The 16880-nt window shown below is 29.8% G+C and overlaps 1 protein-coding gene across 1 annotated transcript in view; it reads right to left on the bottom strand.

Annotated features, from left to right (window-relative positions):
* Positions 1–233: 233 nt before the first annotated feature.
* LOC148301512 (ras-related and estrogen-regulated growth inhibitor-like protein) overlaps positions 234–16880 on the bottom strand; it is a gene marked incomplete at its 3' end in the record, with an annotated part of 189714 nt that continues 173067 nt past the window's right edge. Inside the window, exon 4 of the mRNA XM_088273125.1 lies at positions 234–310. Within this exon, the coding sequence (XP_088129251.1) occupies positions 234–310 (77 nt within the window). The remainder of the gene's footprint in view (positions 311–16880) is intronic.

Consider the following 16880-nt stretch of genomic DNA (forward strand, 5'->3'; position numbering starts at 1 on the left):
TTTACGGTGGACCAAGTAAAACACTACTTTATAAACAATACTTGTCATTACATATTTTTCTTCATAGTAAAATTGGCTAGAATTGAGTCACCTATAGAGTTGGGCGTGTATTCGAAGTCCCGGTTAAGATTAAACCAGGTGTCGTTTTTTGGGACTTGATAATTTCCTTCCAAAGATGAACGCTTGATTGGAAGTATCGATTGATGTAGATGAATAATAACACGATCACTTACCGTACATCTTGAAGTGTCGAGTATTTCTAATTCTGAAGCAACATTGTCGAATGCGATGTTATGTCGGTACAGCATATCTGTGGAAACAAAAGAGAATTACTGTTAGACAACATTGTATGAGTGATATTACTTACCAGCAAAATATCGTTTTCTTTCATAGCATAACTGTTGAAACGTAAATTTGCAATGAAACAGGAATGGATCATGATAAAGAAAGAACAAATGAATTCTGATCTTTTTTTGTTTTTTCTGGTTGTAATATTTTACTATCGGTTACAAGTAATAGACAGAAAATTATAAGAGTGACAAGAACAATTGTTGGCTTTGTTAAATCAAAAGACAAAATGTACGTTTTTTTTATGCCTGTATTTCTTATAAAATACAAAAATAAATTTTAGTAATCCATAGACAAAAATCGTACTTACCTAATGAATGAAAACGGTAAAAAAATAGGCGAATGCAGTTGGAAAAAGATGCAGAGAAAGACCAAGAAAAACCAAGCATTATCATTAAAAAGAAATTTAAATACTTGAAAGTGTTCAGGAGTCAGAATAATCAGCGGGTACGTACGAGGAGACACAAGTATGTGGAAGAGGCGAAGACTGCTTACAAAGACAGAGCGTTCTATTCTATCTGGCTACCACTGCGGGTGAGCGGCGTGATGGTTAGTTTTGATATTTATTCATTGTGTTTCAAAAAACATGCTTTTATGATATGTTTTAAGTATTAATTATTTTATTTTATTAAAAAAAAAACAAAATGAATTACAAAAAAAAGAGATTCGTTGAATTAGATCAACCAGCTTTCGTTACTTTTTACATTTCACTAAAATAACCTACCATACTCACTAAAGTTTGTTAAGTGTGAAATGTGAATTATTTTTTAGTTTTTTATTTATGTAATATAGTATAAATAAATACTATAATTTAATTCATTTGCTAGACATTTCTACTTTTAACGTATCTTGATACTAGTTACTATGTTCCTTTCCAAAAAAGAGACTAAGCCCTTGTGCTTGGAGATGGACTTCACTAATTTTTTTATTATTAATACTTATACAAGATATAAGTTTTTTTTTTCCTTTGTATTATTTATGTCGTGTGTGTGTGTGTTTTTTTAAAACTTTTAATGAGATTAACATGTATAAAAGGCATTTAATTGATTTTTAAAAATTGTTTAAGTTTATTGAAATATAAAATAAAATGCAGGATTAAGAATGATTCATACATACATACATGTGTGTTCTAACTTTTGAGCGATCCTCACACGGATGTAAGAATATTTTCTCCATATAGAATATTGCGGTACTTGGCGATGTTCCCGTTGATTTTAAAGGTTTTATTACATTTGTATACAACTCCGCATGATTTGTATGACAGCTAATCCCGCTGTGTGCGAAACGGCTAAAGTGCATATTCGTATGCATAAATATGCAACACACTAGGTACATGTGTAAATATTCTATAAATATTACTGCATATATCGGTTTTACCTACATAGTACATAATTTTCCTATTTGAAAATTATTTTATCCTTTTACAAAAGTTTTATAAGAAAATAAAAACAAAATTAACCCCTAGCCTATTTGTGAATGTGATGAGACGTCTTCACAAGATGTGCCTCATTTAGTGTTGATATATTCAATTTTTAAAAATAAAAAAAAAAACACGATGTATGAAAGAAGGTGTGTACTTGACTAAAATTGACTAAAATTGATGAAGCGATAGGGAAAAAAGATGTATAAAAAAATATTCATGATGTATCAAATTTAGTGGTATCTAATTTTAAAAACATGACAAGACGAATAAGACAAAAAAAACTTGAGTGAAATAAAATATTGAAACCATTGTATTTATTGTATTGTATTGTGATTGCTTTAAGGGATCAACGTTATTCATTTACTATTTACTATACACATTCACTATCATTTTTAAGATATATATATATATATATATATATATATATATATATATATATATATATATATATATATATATATATATATATATATATATATATATATATATATATATATATATATATATATATATATATATATATATATATATATATCTACAAAATAGGGAAGGAGAATTTTCTTAGGCAACCAATAAATATTAATACACTCTCCTTACCATCCATTGTTTACTTTGTGTAATACCACTTTTTTAAACACTTATTTATGACTACCGGTTTCGGAAGATAATTCCATCATCAGGTCATTAAAATCAAAATAAAATTATAACATTAAAATTGTTAAAATTAAAATTAAATAATTACGATTTGACATTTGCATAAATATAAAATTTCTCAAAGAGAGAAAGACGACAATGTAATGAATTTCCGAAACCGGTAGTCACAAATAAGTGTTTAAAAAAGTGGTACTACACAAAGTAAACAATGGATGATAAGGAGAGTGTTTTATTACCATACCACAAAGTTATCGATGCTTTTATTATCCAAAATAAATATTATTTAAAAAATCCCCTAGCCTAAAAGCGGTAAAATAACCAATAATAAACATTGAATTATTCCATAGTATTATTAACGCCAAGCATATATATTTATTATGAAGGCATATTTGTATAATATAAATGCCTATTTATGATCTTACATAATATTTAATTAAAATATTTTCTGTACATACAAAATAAGTCGAATGAAATAGAATATTTAAGTCACCAATTTTGTGATTTTTCTATTTGATAGCTTGAAAAAATATTTTTGCTTGAAAATCGTATTTAAAGTAAATTTGAACAATGTCAATTTAAAAGATGCAATGATTTTTTCCCCCATTTTTTAATCCAGTGTATTATAACTTATCACAATGCATTTTGACAATAAAATGAAATAGATAGCACACATTTCTAATTTGTTTAATTTCACAATGCTTGAAAACTATGTAAATAATAAAAACCTACGATACAAAAATGCTATCTAAAATATTTAAAATTCTAAATGATATCATCCTCCAAGAACCACGCTGTCTACCATAAACAATGTTTAGTATTACGTGTGTTGCTGTTACATTAAACAGATGGCGCTGCCATTGCGGTCGAAAAAGCTATTTAAGTGAAACTATCCTAGGTACAAACAGTTATAAAAAAATACGCTTGTCAGGTCAAAATTTTAAATGTGTAAATACAAAGACTTTTTTTTCAATATTTCTTAACTCGTGTTTCTGATAATCTAAAGAGATAAAACCAAAAACGAAACATCCTGTAGTCAGAATTACAGTAGGTACGCAGGTTGGTTTTACAGCTTATATGATATTCTCTACGTTGGCAGACAAATCACATAATATGTTATTTCCGATGCTTCATACAGGATGAAAGCTTTAATCCATCACTGAAGAAAACACTCATCGTGCCTCTCATGAATATGAACATCCTATACATAACTTATTACATTTATACATGTAAATATTGCACGTTCTATGTAATATACTCGTATACTTAACTGTTTATCATGGAATTTATGTTATCTTCTTTACTGGCATAGATATCAACTTTGGAAAATTAAAAAATACTTGCCAGCTGTGTAGAATATAACGTTTAGGAGTTGAGGATATTCGCTACAATACTTCTTACACAGAATTCATTCCACTAGAGACTACCGGAGAGGTCACACATCTGATCACGCTCCATTTTTTTAAAAGAATGTTTTTTGTTTTTTTGTTGTTGTTTTTTTAGAATACACAATTTAGATTTTTTTATCTCCTTGAAACCATATAATTATTTTGAATAACCACTTATTTTTTCAATGCAAAAACGGTGTTTTAAGAGAAAATCAATTACATAAAATATTTTCAGTTTTGTACTGATATTCTTGGTGGAATCGCATTTAATAGAATAAAATAACAACTATGTAATTTTTTCCACATGAATTTTATATGACTGAACCAGTTTGATGATTGCGGTTACGACAAAATCCGGTTGCTGGTCAAATAAATTTTATGTGGAAAAAATAACATATTTTATTTTATACTTAAAATGTTACCTAGATTTAGAGAAAATTAAGTAGCGACTTAACGAGTACTGGGCCTCAAAGCACTTTTTGATATCACAAATACGTATGGTATATATATATGCAGATTTTTCACATTATTTTTAAAATTTTTTTTTTGAATTACCTAACGTCCAAGTGACTCTGAAATCTAGCTACGGCTTATGCAACACCGTTTATCATGTCCCTACTCAAGCTTCAACTTTATAAGTTTCATAGCCTATGCCTACTTGTGAGTGGATTTACTCTTTATGTTTAAAGTTACTATAATTTCATGTAATTCATGAGTGAAAATTCTAGGCAAAAACACTCATTACCAAAATGAGAGACTTTTTATATCCGGTCTACGTGACTTAGCACGTTGCGATTGGGATAACTGCTAAGGTCATTAATATTGTCGGTAAAAGAAGGTAGATACCACCTCGTATTTAGATTGTACTAAGTAGAGATGCGTTATCGGTTACCGCATTTTGTATCTGTGTACCATCTACTCACTTTCTTCCTTATCGCCGCCTAACATCTCCGATGGAAGGTATAAGAGTTGCAACAAAAAGATATCACCGAGTCCTATGAAGATTCCGACCACCTGTTGTTGGAAAATAAATACAGGACGATAAGGAATAAGTTTAACAATTTAAGCCTGGAATATTTTCAACAAAAAAAAACTAAATAACTATCACACCTCTTCCCACAGGGGTAGGTAGAGAGAATAATAATAATAACTCTCTACATGAGAGAGTACGGCTATTATTCTTGGCTCTACCCGACGGAATTTCCCGATAGTTACCTAAGACAGCGTCGACATAGATTGTTTCACATTCCTATACACAGGACCAACCTGCCGATGGTTATGCCTGTAGGAAGAGCTACCGCTATGTTGAACAATATCACATTGGATATTGATCTGTTCCATGTGTCCGAAGGAGTTTTCCAAAGCGGGATTCTTCTACACCTTTAAGTCTTCTTGCTTACTTTTAATATATACGCCTTGAATAATGTTTGTTATGTACATATTAATTTTTTGTGTTTGAATAAAATTTAATTGAATTGAATTGAATATAACGCTACATTAATCTGTCCTTGCAAACAATCTTCGCCTCTTCCATATTCATGCATCTCCTCGTACATACACGCCGATTATTCCCACTCCTGACCCAACCACTTTCAAGTATTTGGTTTGAGCATGATGCAATCTGCATCTTTTACAGAAAATGATGCGGAATATAGATTTTACATCAGTCAGTCTGGATTTTAAGAAATACATAGTGGTACGAAGTAACACTATTAAGTATAAAGTAAGTATAAGTTACAAGTAATATAATATTATATAAAGAAATATAATATTATTAAAAAACGCAATAAAAAACGAATTATAAAAAAATATATTAATTCACCCACAAACATAAAAAAATAAATAACAAATGTAAGTCTCTCTCCAAGCAAAAGAGCTTTGTCTATTTTTTGCATAGAACTGGGTAATTAATTTCAAGATTGGAAACTAGAAATGTCTAGAAAATTGCTTACATTAAAAAAAACTCTTGTAACTACATTAAACAAATAATTTTGAAAAAGGTTATTAAAACACAAAGTTAGATTGGAACCACCCGGTGTAGGACAATGCGATGTTCATATATTTGTAGATATTAAAAGACGTGACTCTCTACCAGGTCACGATTCAATCGATGTGAAAGGTGATTAATATTAAGATGCAAGGCTTTGGCGTTCTTCAAGATGTGTCGGGATGCTGCAACGAAAGGTATGCAGGTCCGCGGTGGAGATAAGAGCGACCTCAAAATCAAATATAAAGGTATACTTCTGCGATGACCCGACACAATTATCATATCATAATAGCAGATACTAAAGGAAAACGTAAATAATAAATTGAAGAAAACAACCATTCTTAAAGCTCAATATGTGATAAATCCCAACTTAATTTTCGGTAAACCCTGGTAATTTTTTGCTTAAAATACCGTTTATGTATAGAAAAAATACGTTTTTATTCGAAATAATCATATGATTTTGAAAAGAAAAGAGTTATTGAAATGCGAGGAGTGAAAAAATGATAAAAAATGATGAAAAAAACATTTTTTAACAAATATTCTAAAAAAGTCAAAATCCAATATATATATATATATATATATATATATATATATATATATATATATATATATATATATATATATATATATATATATATATATATATATATATATATATATATATATATATATATATATATGTTTATATATATATATATATATATATATATATATATATATATATATATATATATATTATATATATATATATATATATATATATATATATATATATATATATATATATATATATATATATATATATATATATATATATATATATATAAACAAAAAAATTGTGCGTGGAAATATATTCGACCCCTAGCGCAGCTAGGGGTCGAATATATTTCACTTCATAATTCAGAGAAAGCTGCGAAAAAAACACATAAAAGTGGTTGAGTAATTAATTGTTCAGTGAATTAGACCAGGGGTCCCAAACATTTTTACCGCCGTGAACCGGTCAACGTTTGATAATTTTAATTTTAACGATTTTTTAGTTCAATCTGTTGAACAAAATAGCAAGATATGCAGCATTAAACATCGCTCATGTCGGATAGGGTACTTTAACAGCTGTTTTTTGATTTCATAAAAAAATTAATTGAAAATGAATTGAGTGATTTTGTACCAAGTATTGTATACCAAGTATTGTAGGCAAGAAGGTATACGAATTATACTATACGTAAACGTATGGCTAGTAATAAAATTATAGCTAAGGAATATCATTGTTCTTGGGAATCCTCCCATTATGGAGTACTTGCAAAAGTAGGTACCATTATTCTCGCTTCACGCCTTCAATTGTTTATGTTCAAAGAGAAACAAATAAATAATCTCTTTTCATATCCAGTATACTGTAATATTGTAGAATAATATGTGATATACATACCTACCTGCAATCCAGTGTATATTTCTGATTACATGATTTATTATATGGAACCTTTGAATTGGCAATTCGCCGCCATACATACGAATGCTCAAAATAAATAATTTTATATCATGATCGAGGTTATGGGTAGGTACCTAGAACGTGTTTTATATATCTAAATATATATATATATATATATATATATATGTATATATATATATATATATGTATATATATATATATATATATATATATATATATATATATATATATACATATATATATATATATATATATATATATATATATATATATATATATATATATATATATATATATATATATATATATATGTATATATATTATCGACAAAATTAAAAATAGGTGTTAGGCGGTGTGGGCAATTGAATCGAATATGTGAAGAATGAAAAGTATAACATTAGCACAACTTAATTTATGTGGCGAACGTGGTTGATAATAGAAGCAGAAGAAGATCGAAGAATTATACTTGGCATGATCAAGTGTTTCAAATTCTTGAAAGTGGTCAGGTCAGAAGTCGAAATAATCGATGTGAATGTATGAGGTTAGTTTTTTTAGTTAGTCATCTATTTGGTTAATATTTTTTTAAAAGCGTAATTTTGTGTATTGGGAATCATTTTTAAAACGTTTTTAATGTACTAGAAAGGCCTCAGTTTTTGCGTTTTTTGTTTACGAAACATCGAGTCCTTTTGGCTTAAAAATATATTATTACTAAAACTGACGGTAATGATACATGACGTGATGGTAACTTACTTTTTTTATAACACTCTCCTTATCATTCATGGTTCACTTTATGTAATACCACAATATGAGCAATGAATGATAAGGAGAGTATTATAATACCATACCACAAGTTAAAATGCGTTTAAAATACAAAATAAATTATTTAATACTTATAAACTAAATTTTCAAAATTGTGGTAACAGATATTGCTCGTGATAACAGATTTCTAGACTACAGACGATTTTTATAGTTTCCACTATGTAGTCTCTATTGTGAACGTAACCTTAGACCTTAGATGTACATAATTTTATAATATTACTTCCTGTAATGCCTTCCGGTAATAGTTTATTGCATGCATAGGACGAACGGGGGGACAATAAATTATTTATTAAATAAGCACAAAGATGTTACAATACCTATAATTTTACTATAAAATATAAATTCAGCATCACGTCCCATCGGCTAGCGACGTTATAAAGGCCGAAGAAAGTGGTTCTCAAATATATTTCGAAGAGGAAAGAAAGACACTTAAAAATAAATCAAACATAAAAGCAAAAAATGTTTAAAATAAAAATCTACCAGTTTTTAAAAGGACAATATTATTTATAGTCCGCCTCCGTAGTGTAATGGTCAGCACGCTCGGCTACCGTTCTGGAGGTCCCGGGTTCGATTCCCAAGAGTGGTAAAATAAATATCAGTGATTTTTACACTGTAATATTTATTCAATATTACCATGGATTGGTACCTGATGCGGACGGCTGATCACCTTTCCTTCATGTGTAAAAACGATCAAGATAACACTGCGTTTATACGACACAGTGCCCTATGCACCATTGGGGTGCGGATAAGGGTTTTAAAAAAAATGTTCGTTTTCATTATTTTAAGTGTGTCTTAATCAATCCTCGTTCACAAATCTGGATTTTTCCACTTGAATTTATTTTTACATTTTGACATCTCAACATAGATGAAGAAAAAAATGGTAGTATGGGTATTTATAGGACTTACGACATAGGTAAGTTCAAGTGATTACTTTATACACGTGTAACATTCACCATTCTAACCATGATTGACAACCATACTACTCACATTTATGAAACTTATACTTATATATGATACGATTAATTCAGGGTTTATCCACTTTAAAATTTTTCGTTTTGTTATCAAATTGCTAAATTCAAATGATATTATAATTTTTATTTCAAAATTTAACACCAAATAAAAATAAATAAAAATAAAATTAATACTAATATTAATTTCAGACATAAAGAATTCTTCGTCATCCATATTGAGATATCAATATAACAAAACATAACTCCTAAGTGGACAAAACCAGATTCGTGAACAAAGATTTGGACAAACTAAAAATATTGTGGATGTAATGATGCTAAGGTCCCGTCCCACCGATTGAGAGTCTCTTTCCTCATAGTTCCTTGGTCCATGTATCAGAACTGTTACCATTTCACCGCGTAGCAGGAAGCCATCGCCAGACGCTACCGCCGCGCACCGCGGCCGCCCATTGTCTTCCGCGGTCGATTTTTTCGCTTCGTTCCGTTTCCCGCCATCTACAATAGAAACAGAAGAACGCCGCGCGCACAACGGAAAAACCACCATCACGACATTGCACCGGCTTTAGCTCAAACATCGGCGAGGTTGCTAAAAAGTTTAACTCATGACTTTAACTAGTTTTAGATAAGATGTTACATGAGAAAACTCATATCCTATGTAAACCGACAAGTTAAATCTGAAATCTAAAATTATATATGTATTACAGGCATCTCAACTTGATATTAAACATCTAATATAATTTTACTAAATTTGTAATCGAAAACATTCATTTTTTTACCGATTGAGTTATATTTATTTTCACGGCTAGTTTTAACTACACAAAGGCCAAATAATGTATAGCTTTGAATATTTTAGAAATCTAAAAAAAACTGAAACTTTTTTTTTATAAATAATGGCGTTGCATACAGAATATACTGCTTTTGCCAATGTCAAGTTAATTAAATAATATTATTAAATTATAAATTTTGATATGCTTATTATTAAAGTAAAATATACTGCTTTTGCCAATGTCAAGTTAATTAAATAATATTATTAAATTATAAATTTTGATATCCTTATTGTTAAGGTAAAAATATACTGCTTTTGCCAATGTCAAGTTAATTAAATAATATAATTAAATTATAAATTTTGATATCCTTATTGTTAAAGTAAAAATATACTGCTTTTGCCAATGTCAAGTTAATTAAATAATATTATTAAATTATAAATTTTGATATCCTTATTATTAAAGTAAAAATTGATTCTGTTCAATTAAAAAAAAAACAACTAAAATCTTGTATTTAATTGGGTTCCTGCTCCTTAGGATGAGTTGGATATTTGAAGGGAGGGGAATGAGCGGGGCTAGAGCTTTGAAACATGTTGGTAATTGGTAATTTATTGGGGCAAACAAATAATATATTGTTAAGGTCTTCTTCTTCTAAACGACATTCGCAAATGGGGGAGTCAAAAACACCAATCTTCGCAAGGTGCTCTCTGGAACTCACAAAAAAATTAAATATCATTTAAATATTCATTACAATACCATATATCATAATTTTGACGAATTATATAAAGATAGATTGTAATTACGTAAGCACAAACATTGTTTCGTCTAATTGATTTTGAAAATTAAAAAAAATCCGTGATAAAAGGTGCCGGAACGCCGTTCCACCGCAAAAAACGAAAAAAAAACCCTGCATATGTATACACATATTATATAAACATATCGCGCACTCCTTTCTACAACGTCATATATCAAAAATCGTAAATTTTTAGTTGTGTTTTGGAACGCCCAGAAAATGACTATATCCCAGCAAAAGCGGCATATTTTTTTACCCGCTACAGGGCAGAAAGTATTGTTATTGCATTTTGAAGAAAAAGTATTGTTTAATTTTATTTTTAAATATTTTTCAAATGGAGAAAAAACATTTACGTTTTACCTAAAGAGATCTGTTGCACAGCAAAAAGTTATATAAAGGCTTGATATTTATTTTCGATACATTTTATTATATTTTTAAACTTTAAAAACCATCTCCTGAAAAATCAAGTTTTTTGATATATGACGTTGTTGAAAGGAGTGAGCGATATGTATGGGGTTTATGTAAGTCCATGGGTATGCATAGGTTTTGACTGTTCAGTAGGTACGTAGAGCCTTATTCTCTGTTATCATAATTTTGAGATGGTATGTTCGTAATCTGGTTCGGCTAGTTTATAATCCAGTATACAAGGAAGAGGGTAAGCTACCGCCATTGTCTGTCGGCTGGTTGTTGCTGTAAACTTCACAACACTATTTACTACAGACTTCCAGTCACCTAGGATCTAGAATCCAGATAGTCGGCAATAGAGCGCCAAAGATTTTGGTACCTACAAACAACTATGTGTACGTATTATTTATTTCATGACGCTGTACATATGAGTTCACAAGAGCCATCTATGTTGTATTGTGGATGTATGCAAGATCTGACCCTGGATTATTAAAAAAAAACTTACTAACCAACTAATCATCATGCCCCTTCTCCACGGCGGTAGACAGAGAGAATAGAACGCCACACTATCCTGTTAATTTTTCGCCTCTTCCACATTCAAGCACCTTCTCATACATAACCACCGATTATTCCGGCTGTTTGTTTCTATCCTCCTTAAATATGATTTATATCACAGTGAGATAGCTACCTTAAATAACGGGTTTCTGTAATATTTGCTCTAATCAAATAATAATTTATTTATCAATTCATACATATTTGATTTGCGATTAAATAATTATCAAATTAATTTTTTATTCAAGAGTCTAAAATTACAGATAAACTGTATTATTAAAATAGATACCTTTATGATAACGCATGAGAAGCATTGATTGAATGGACAGATATGACATGTCTTTTAAAATGCACTGCCTAATTTAAGATAAAAAATGATATACATACATTATATTAAACTCAGATATCAATCAAATATTTTTTACTGAATATATTATCGATTCAGTGTTGTTGACCTTGAACTTGAATTAATAATCCGTAATCTTCATAGGATCAATTACGATTAAATAAATACACAAGTAAAGTTGCAATTATTCTGTTTACTAGACGGCTCACAGCCTGAAATCAATTTGCATTATTTATAAGTACATAATTGTAATCTAACTATAAAAAACAACGATAGTATTAGTAGATATCGCTCACTTCTTTCAAGAACGTCATACATCAAAAAACTTGATTTTTCAGGAGAACGTTTTTAAAGTTTAAAAATATAATACAATGTATTAAAAATTAATATCAAGCCACTTATTGAAATTTTTACTGTGCAACAGATCTTTTCAGGTAAAACCTGAAGGTTTTTTCTCCATTTGAAAAATATTAAGTATATTTAAAAAAATAATTAAACAATACCTTTTCTTCAAAATGCAAAAACAACACTTTCTGCCCTGTAGCGGGTAAATATTAAGTTAAAAATATGCCACTTTTGCTGGGATGTAGTACATTTTCTGGGCATTCCGAAAACATGCACAACTGAAAATTGGAAAATTGACGATTTTTGATTTATGACGTTCTTGAAAGGAGTGAGCGATATGTGAACGGTCAGATTCTATATCATTTCAGTGCCTTTCTGCTGTATTGTCCTCTGAACTCACTCATATCCTTTAAAAACTCACAAGTCAAATCAAAGAACTAAAACAATTTACCCAAGTAACTTCATTGCTAACTTCGAATAATTGAACTCTATAAATTCATGCCTTTAGAGAGATAGCGAGTATTTTTGCCTAGTATTTTCACTCATGAATAACAAGATATTATAGTAACTTTAAACATAAGGAGTAAATCCACTCACGAGTTGGTATAGGCTTTAAATATATATTTTTCAAAAGATAGAATGACGTTGCGTATGAAATACATTACTTTTGCCAATGTCAAGTTAATTGAATATTGTTACTTAATTATAAAATATTATAGACTTATTATTAAACTGTAAATTTATTCCATTCAATTTCAAAAAAACAACTAAAAGTCCGTACAAAATTGGGTTCCTGCTCGCCAGGATGAGATGGATATCTGTAGGGAGGGGAATAAGCCGGGCCAGAGTTTTAAAAAAAGGTGGCATTTGGTCATTTATTGGGGCTATAAATATAAACCTTATAAAAATCTTTGAAAGGCCATGATAAGCGATGTTGCATGAGCCGTAGCTAATATTTCAGAGTCACTACATTAGGTAATTAAAAAAAAATAATGTTGACTTTTTCCTAAGTCATCGTTAAAAAATTAAAACATCCGGAATAAGATGTTATGGAAATAGAAGAATGCTTAAAGCTCATTATAGAGGGGTAAAATCGTATGGAAAAATTACGAGAAAAATCTAACCTATTAGAATCTAGCACAACCCTCACCTAATGGTACATAGAGCACTGCATCGTATTGATGGATTGTTGTATTGATCAATTGCGTGAAGGCAAAGTAGGTAATATTCTTCTTCTTCTTCTTCTTCTTCTTCTTTTTCCATGTTTGCTCCCTAGGTGGAGCATATGGCCAACACGAGACGTCTCCAAGTCACTCTGTCACGCGCCATCTCCTTGGCTTCCTCCCAGGTCAGTCTGGCGTCTCGAAGTTCCGCTGAGTATAGTCGGTGAATGGTCGTCAGCGGCCTTCCGAGGCGCCAGAATTCTCGGGGTTGGAAGAAGAGACATGAGGGGTTGATGCTCTCAGGTGGCATTCTAAGGACATGTCACAACCATGTCCACCTTCTACTCTTCAGGACTTCCAGTATGAGGGGCTGTTGAGTTCTTCTCCTCACATCATCATTCCTGACGAAGTCATACCACTTTATACCCAGTATTCGCCTCAGGCACCTATTTTCAAAACTTGCTAGTTTCTTGCTTTGAGCTTTGGTGAGGTGCCACGACTCACATCCGTACAGCAACAAATAATTTTAAATAAGTATAATAATGAAAAATCAATTCTAGTTATATTTTTTATATTAAAAGAATTGTTAACTTCGTGGTATGCTAATATAACACTCTCTTTATCATTCATCGTTCACTTTGTGTAAAACCACTTAAAAATACTACTTCATGGCTACCGGTAAAGTGATAAAATGGTTTTACACAAAGTGAACGATGAATGATAAGGAGAGTGTTATTTTACAATATCACAAATTTAACAATACATTAAATATACAAAAAAAAGATACTACTTTTGTCTCACTGGAGCTTTAAACTAATGTGGTATAATTGCAACAAGTATACTAATCATTAAGCTATAAAATATCATAAGTACATATATAGGAAATGATTAGAGAGAAACTGTCTTAGTTTAACAACAAGGCTTACCACAGTTTACCTCAATACATATTATGTTAGGTGTGGAGACTTAATCTCGCTAATGTAGAATGTTTACCTATTATCTCCTACGAAACCCATGTTCCTGTAGCTCTGTGCCTTCCACTACTAAACTGGTTAGCAAGTCGAAGTGAAGATAGTTCTGTATACCATAACATACAGACATACGGTCCTCCAACAGGATGCAATATGATATACAACATGAATAAGTCTTATAAAATTAAATTACTTTGTTTTAACCCCTTTTTTATTATAATTACACTTTAACCTACCAGTTTCGACAAGAACCTTGTCATCACCAGGGTTAATTAAATTCTAAAACATTAAACATTAAAATATTCATAATTAATTACATAAATTAATGAATGCAATTAATTATTATGGAGTTTTCGGTAATGTAATTTTCAATATTTTAATGTTAAAACAAAGTTATTTAATTTTATAAAGTTTATAAAATGAGCCAAAAGTACATATTTGCAAAAAACATTCAAGAAATGAATAAGTCTGTTTCGTAAACATGTGAACGATTTTTTTTTATAAAAATAAAATTAGTAAATAAACGCAATCCTGTTATAATACTCGTATACAAAATATTATCACACATTAAGTGATTAATTTCTTCCATTTATTTCATTAATTGATTCGGCAGTCACTTTGTGGTAAAATATATCCATTTTTAATTAAAGTTTTACTTAGTGAATACCACTATTTAGTTATTTATAAGTGGTATTAGTGGTATTATTAGCTGTATTTACTGAGTAAAACTTAAAAATTGAAAAAAAAATATTTGCATAGATATCACGTACATTCGACGTTCTCAGAGTTAAATGAAACATTTTAATATTAAAAATAAAACGTTTGATTACTTTTGAGTTTAATAATCACCTTTCCTTAGTGTATTTTAGGATCAAGATAACACTGTGTCAATATGAAGCAGTACCCTATGCACCATTGGGTGAGAATAAGTGTTAGAAGAGGTGACGTGTAGTATTGTTTGCATGCTGGTGCAGTGATTATCCTGACGAAGAAACTGGTAGAAAAAATCTCTATGATCGGTTATATACTCGTATAAAACCGACCCCGCGACCATCTCTGCACTAAAAAAAATATCGATAGTGAAGTGAATGGCATTCAGACATCACTTCACTAGCAAGTGACATGGAATACTGAGGTCAGATTCCAAGAGTGTGTCCGACGTGACAGTTTACATTTAGACGAAATAATTTTTAAGAAATAAAATTCGCATTTCTCTTCTTTAAAATAGTTATTGAAATAATTTTTTATCATGAAAATGTAACTTTGTTTTATAATCACTATAAATATTTTATCATAACTTAATTATAATTTCTACCGGCTTCAAAGCTAACCGCTTCTTTATCAAGAAATCAGTCTTGATAAAGAAGCGGTTAGCTTCGAAACCGGTAGACATAGTAATTAAGTCGTAATAAAATATTTATAGTGATTTTAAAACAAAGTTACAATTAAATTATAAAATGGAAAATCACAAAGTAAGTGCTTCAAATACGAATTATAAATTTTTATCCTTTGCAGTTTATTTACTATTAAAATTTTAAATTCGAATTCTGCCACCGGACACCCTATACTAATTTATTATTAGATTAAAACCAATATTTTTAGCTTTTCCCCTTTTTTTATTTGACCAGCGACCGGGTTTCGTCGTTACCGACATCATCAGACTGGTAAAAATAAAAAAAGTGGAAAAGCTAAAAACATTGGTTTTAATCTAATAATAAATTAAAAATGCAATTCCATCACGAAGTGTCAGTGGATAATATAAATCTATTAAAAAAACCCTATACTAATATTTTTGAAAAAAAGTAAATAAATAAATAATTTAATAAAGAATTATGTATGCACAGTTTGAATTAGACGGGTTTAGGAAAATATGCGCTTTGATTATTAGAAAAAAGGTGATAAGCGTCAATATAGCCCACTTTCACCCAAAAGAGAATATTTAGATTTGACACACACCACACACATACCTATATTCGTATTTAGCTTCATCTCAGAAATCCTGAAGAAATCAGTGTTATCTTAAGTATGAAAATACATCTCGTTCGTTAATTTCCTATTGTTAGCCAGCCCATAATTCAATTCAGATTGGAATTATGAATTCGCGTATTATTATTGTTATTATACTTATTATTGCTGTGAAATGCAAGCGAGGCATTATTCATTTGTTTATTGTGTTGGTCGAACAGTTCGGACTTATGCTTCAGGCACAAATGCTTTTGTTATGTTATTTGGAAATAATAAAACCAACCATTTCTACCAGTTCTATTATGTTACATGTTATTAAAGATTGGCGCATCGTTATTGCTATTTTTATCATTTATAGTAATTGCATAACGAATAAATTCACACAATCAAAGTCTATATTTTTGACTTTTCAACATAGATGAAGAAGAATATGGAAATTTTAAAGGTATCTCAACTTGATATGAAACATGTATCATTTTTCCTTTATGAAAGAAGATGGAAAATCCCAGCACAATATATTTTTTTTATTAAAAAAAAGAGAAATATTT

The sequence above is a fragment of the Brachycentrus maculatus genome, unplaced genomic scaffold (genome assembly GCF_059751285.1).
Source record: "Brachycentrus maculatus isolate JH-2025_06_01 unplaced genomic scaffold, ASM5975128v1 h1tg000553l, whole genome shotgun sequence".
Taxonomy (NCBI): domain Eukaryota; kingdom Metazoa; phylum Arthropoda; class Insecta; order Trichoptera; family Brachycentridae; genus Brachycentrus; species Brachycentrus maculatus.